This window comes from Aptenodytes forsteri, unplaced genomic scaffold, assembly GCF_000699145.1.
Source record: "Aptenodytes forsteri isolate BGI_AS27 unplaced genomic scaffold, ASM69914v1 Scaffold13, whole genome shotgun sequence".
Classification (NCBI taxonomy): domain Eukaryota; kingdom Metazoa; phylum Chordata; class Aves; order Sphenisciformes; family Spheniscidae; genus Aptenodytes; species Aptenodytes forsteri.
Genome location: NW_008794543.1, coordinates 3,220,900 through 3,226,899, shown reverse-complemented (window position 1 = coordinate 3,226,899; position 6,000 = coordinate 3,220,900). Strand labels below are relative to the sequence as shown.

The window sequence follows — 6,000 nt, the reverse complement described above, 5'->3', positions numbered from 1 at the left end:
GTTTGTCGCCTCCTCTCCGCGGTCGGTCGTCGGTCGGTCTATCTCGGGGTGTGCCTCGTTCCCCGGCGCCTCTCCGCGCCCGGCGGTCGGTCGGTCTATCTCGGGGTGTGACTCGTTCCCCGGCGCACAAGCCGCTTTGGTGCGTGTCCGCGATGGGTAAAATGACTTCTTGCCTAGGGCTTGGAAAGCCAACGCCCTGTTAGCGCTGAGGTCCTTTCTCAAGACTCGTATTTCCCATGCCACTGGTAAAAGTAAGCCGTCTAACTCGTACAAAATTATGTCCCGTCTTTGACCGATCTGTACCTTCTCGCCCACAGGCTGCTTATTGATTGTTTATATTTGCATAGAACAGCATGCAGTAGGAGCCCTAAGCTATGCCTAATGCAGCTGGTTTAGCTGTAGTACAGCATAGCTTGTTTCATGAAGTAGGCATAGCAAGAGAATTTAGTAAAGCCATGTGACGTTAAAATTGTGTCCTACCTGCTATGTTTTACCATTGCCCAAAAGAGAATATTGATGTTAATACTGAGTCTTGCTTTTTTTAGAGGTGCATCTTCACACTAAACTATCTTTCTGTACTTCAAGGCAAAAAAAACCCCACCAAGACATTGCAGGCCTGTCATTCTCGCTTTTTCTCTCTCCTGGTAGTTACCCTTAGTCCTGGTTGTTTCTCCACCTCCTATTTTGCAGAAAAGATTACTTCAGTTCTCTTGTGTTTTGTCTTGCTATACTAACCAAGCTTATTCATTTTAGTCTGCCTCCATGATGTGGGTCCTTCATCTTCCTGAGACTCTTTAGCAGAGTCTGGTGCATGGTAATTCTGTGACAAAAAAATGATCCCAAATCAGGAAGAGCCTCACCTGAGGTGTGTGTGAAGTATGGATCTAAGTTAATGGGGTCTCTTGTTGGAAGCAAGCTGGGTACAGCAAAGCACAAATGCTGTTAGTGCTCTCAAGTGAGGCTTGGATGCAGAAAAGCTTAGGAACCTTTTGTTTTTTTCAGCCTACAGAAACTTCCTCAGGGTATGGAAGTTCTTTCTACTGTAGAAAAGATGACCTTTTCATCCACCATGAATTTGGTCTGATGTTTATCACTTTGGTCTTTGTTTTGCCAATTCTCTTTGCTGTTCTGACACTTTCTCTATATTGCCATACCTTTCACATGCAGCTCACTAATGTCTTATTTTTGCCAAAGTGTTTTTTAATATAGAACCTTAAACACCATCAACGTTCAGCTGAGTAATCTGTTTAATCTCAAAAGGTAGTCTAAGTGGCCAGGTAGTACATTAAAAATACTGATTTGCACCATTTTGTAATGAATTTATTTTCTGTGCCACATGGAAAAATAAATTAGCTAAGTTTTCAGTCAGAATTAAGGTCACACCTTTCTGTATTGAATAATGATTCTAAACTTGATGGCGATCTCTTGAGTTCAGTCTATTTTTGGCTTCATTATAGTGACTAACTTCCAAAATACTGGATTTAGTGCTTCTTAAGAAACAACATGTAGGAACTTTTCCCCCCCTACTATTGTAGTTCTTCCAAGTAAAGTTGAATGAAAGATTGTTAACCAGGTGCTATAGCTCTATATGATGTTTGCATGCTAGCTGAATCAGAAGTTATGGCACTGACTACTTGCTTTATTTAAAGATAAAACACATCCTTTTTTATACTGTCTGTCAAGGTGAAAGATTAAACCGGTTTTAGCAATGCAGCCCGTTTTCTACACCAAGTGAGACAACTGTACCAAAATAGAATTGAGACTAAGTAGATGATTTACAGAAAAGCTACAAAGCATGTGATGCAACTGAGGAGACAAATGGATGTACATTTTTTGTTTAAAAAAAAAAAAAAAAAAAAAAAAAAGTGACATGACCTGACAGGCTAGATGACTAAGTATGGCTAACTAAATCTGTTTTGTGGGTTTTTTGCCTAGTACTTGAATAAGGATGCCTTAAGAAGATAACTATGGATAAATATATTAAAGTGCGAAAGATTGGAGAAGGATCCTTTGGGAAAGCAATTCTTGTTAAAGCAAAAGAAAATGGCCAACAGTATGTTATTAAAGAAATAAACATCTCTAAGGTGAGTAATTATTATTAATTACTGATCCATTCTTTTTGTATTCTTTTGTATTTTTTGTATTCTTTTGTAATCCTGTTCTCAAAAATCATTATTTTCCTTCTGAAGATGTCAAATAAGGAGAGAGAAGAATCAAGGAGAGAAGTTGCTGTATTGGCTAACATGAAACATCCGAATATTGTCCTGTATAGGGAGTCATTTGAAGGTAAGATTAATTAATACAGTAGAACCTGAAGTAATTATAGTAAGTGATTGTCTGTGCACTACTTACTGCATGTAGTTTAAAACTCAGTGTGTTGCCTCTCTTTAATCCGTCTTTTTCATACTTTTATTACTTGCTTCAGTTCTTTTTGGTTGTATTTTTTTCACAATTCCCCTGCACATTTAAAAATAATAGTAATTAAAAAAAAGTGCAATAATTAAACAGAAATACTCATGTCTCTTCGTTACATGCAACAGTTTTTGTTAATGCCTAAATGAAAGGGTTATGTTCTGTTGTTTCTCCAGAGTGTACGTCTCCTGAAATACTTGTGTGTACCCTAATGACTTGAATGCTTGTGTATGTTAAATATGAGTATGGTCTAAATTGGGGTATTGATAACCTAGCAAGAGCAATTTTATCTCAAAGTCTATTGTCTTAAAATGCAGTTTTCAGTAATTGCAATCATATCATTGCTTTCAGAGCTGGAAAAATAGATGGGACTGTTTGCTTCATCAAGCTATGAAGGAAGGAGAAATATAATTCCACATTGTTTTCACAGTAAATGTCTTGGGAAATGAGCAGAACGGATAAAAGATTCTAAAAGCCTATCATATAAGTTGAAATACTATTAAAAAACCTAAGTATTTTTTGAGATACTGTTTAGGAACACTGCTCTCTTCTCCTTTCCTTCCTTTCTGATGACTTTCATACGTCTTTTGATTGGGGACTTTTATTTTTTCTATTCATTAAATTAGAATTTTGTGCCATAGTCATTTTACACAGCCATAGTCGTCTGATTTATAAATTCACGCTTCTGTCTTCTCTGTAATAGAAGCTTGTTCTTTAAAACTGCTTTTTTTCTTTGTTCTTCTTACAAGGTAGATCCTGTAATCGGTAGTTCACAAGATTTCGTATTGCATCTTTATTGCTAAAGCACATTGACTTTGAACATACTGATTTGGTTTATTAGAGATAATTATTTCAGCAACAGGTCTGCAAGAAATCCAGACTCCTAGGATCATCTTTTAAAATAATACTGATTATAAAACTTAACCAAGATACAAACAGCTGTAAGCACAACAGAAAAATCCTGGGTTTGATGTTTTGAAAGACAAAGCATTTTGCAGGAGTGAAATTTAAGTGACTTAGATGATTTTTTTTTTGACCTATTTAGAGCTTTTTAAGTGCTATGACTAACTTTTTCATAAAATAAGAGTTTTTCTTTTGAGCAGCATGTGATTGATTTTATGCATTTATTCAGCTCTTCGCAAAATCATGCCTAATATGTGAGTAGTGTAGTTCTTGTGGTTTTGATAACTTGCAATTTGCTTCTGCCTAATCTCTTTTTTCATCAGTAACTGGACAAGATTGCATTGGGGAACAAAACTGTAACTTTGTATGGAATGTATTATGTATGTTCATACCTCCTAGGGGAAACTTGCATAGGACTTTTGGAAGTCTCCCCAAATATCATTCAAAAATGAGAAAATAATTGTTTCCATCTGTCATTGTCTGCTGGAAGTTTTGTTGCTGTTCTTCAGTCTCTGAAATGAACTGTATGTCTGGTATGAGAACTGATATTTGTCACGTTCTTGCATGTAGTGTGAGTAATATCTTGTCCAGGTAAAACTCCGAGAAAGAATTAGGCAAATAGAGGCAACCACCTGAATTAGAACTTAAGATCTCTATTTTTAGGGTAGGGGATCTATAGGATGTTTGAAAGCAGGTTGGAGAATATGAATGCAATATAAAACCAAAGTGACACCTTTAATTTCATAGAGGTTTTGAACCCCATTTCGAGGCATTGGTTCAGCAGATGTCTTTCTCCCCCCCCCCCCCCCATATCAAAATAGTCCAATGTTACCAGAAATGAGAAACTTACGTTGTGAAACTCAAAATAATAAAAGCATTTTTGCTTGAAGTTTGAAAAAAGGACTAATAAATGATATCTGAAGCTGCATGTGAAAAGGTTAATTTTTTGTTGCTTTTTCTGTGACTGCGGTGAAGATGCTCAGGAAGTTGTGTTAAAGATGGGTCTCTCTTTTTTCTTTTTGAAATACTTTGTGTTTTATTTTACAGAAAATGGCTGTCTGTACATAGTGATGGATTACTGTGAAGGAGGAGACCTATTTAAAAAAATAAATGCTCAGAAAGGAATCTTGTCCTCTGAAGATCAGGTAACAGCAACTGCTGCTATAGTGTTTTGTTGCATGATACTTTTTCATGAGTTTTAAATTATTTTGGTTCAGTTTGATAGATATGGTGGCTTAATCTAAAAGGAGGTTCTCAAATTGTGATTCTCGTTGCCATCAGTCACCAACCAAAAAAAAAAAAAAAAAAAAAAGAAAATTTATTTGGAAATCCTGGTTATGTTAATTGGGGTTTTGTCTGTATGTGTAAGATGCTGTAAAAAAAGTTGGATCTCTTGCGAAGTAAACCAAATCTGAGAAATGAAAAATACTGAAGGACAACATGAATATTTTTAAGCCTTTGAAATTATTTTCTTTTTAAAGATATAATGGCACAGGATTTTTGTTTTGTAATACTGATTTTCACTTATCAGAAGTATAAAATAACATACTTTGTCAATATAATAATACGAAATACAGCAATATGAGTTTACATCATTCAAAAATTTATTTTTCCATTAGAAAAAATTTAATATTGTTTTGGAAGTATACCAGCAGATTTTCTTTTTCTGTGATACTGGTTCTAAAGTAATTTCTACTGTGGGAGAATCTGGAATAAATGAGAGGATTTTATGTACAGATTTGATTAAGTGAAAATAGACTATGTAGGATTCAATTTTTTGATTAGAACTGACATATGTTTCCTTGTTTATAAAATGTCTCTGTGCTTTTGTGTCTGCATCCAGTAGGATCTCAATTTACCTGTGGTTGGAAAGGCTTAGTAGTGTATTAGGTCTATTGATGGTATTTAGAATAGTGTAATCATGAAACGTTTTGGATATAAATTGTAAAACTTTTCACTTTTCTAATTTGGGCTCACTTTTACAAGAAGAACTTACAATGGAAAAGTGAAAATTATACCTTGCGTTATACTGTAATTTTGACATGTATGTACCTCTAAGTTAGGAATGTGAAACCACTATTCACATGGAAAAGTTCTTGCTGTTAGTCTCTTTTTATATTGTAATTTTTTTTTTTAAATTTACAAAAAAAAAAGGATTTTGTTGGCTTGTTTATAATCTTCTAGTTATATATTGTTTGTTGCTTTTCTCATTGAAATCTGCTTTATACTATTTTTAAGGTAAAATACATAAAATTACTGGATGATAAAATAAGTATTTCTGCAAGCATCAGTATGGCTTTTTAGGACTCTTGGTTGATTAACTGTCTGCAAGAAGACTTGTTGTATTGGTTACAGCAAAAGTACAGTCTTTAAGATGCAAATTCCATGTCTTAAATGTTTTAGCCAATCAAATTCATATTGCATACTTCTGTTAGCTTTATAATATGTAATGAAACTAGCAGTCTCAGGCTTAATATCTAATTTGGGTAATATGCATCTTTAATGCATATGATATGCATATCATTAAAAAGTTTGCATTATAGTGGCAGTACTGTTATGTTTTTAATTATTCTGTGGTATAAAAGAAGACAGGTTTGTGGGAAGAAGGTAAAATCTTTATAATTACAAAACTGATTTGATAATATCTTCAGTTGTGTAACTGGGGAAGCTTTCAGAGATAAAAAT

At 34.5% G+C, this 6,000-nt stretch overlaps 1 protein-coding gene across 1 annotated transcript in view; it reads left to right on the top strand.

Moving 5' to 3' along the window:
• Positions 1–6,000, top strand: part of NEK1 (NIMA related kinase 1) — a 50,687-nt gene that overhangs the window by 1,360 nt on the left and 43,327 nt on the right. Inside the window, 3 exon segments of the mRNA XM_019470223.1 lie at positions 1,936–2,084; positions 2,190–2,286; positions 4,363–4,460. Of these exon segments, the coding sequence (XP_019325768.1) occupies positions 1,968–2,084; positions 2,190–2,286; positions 4,363–4,460 (312 nt within the window). The 5' untranslated portion in view covers positions 1,936–1,967.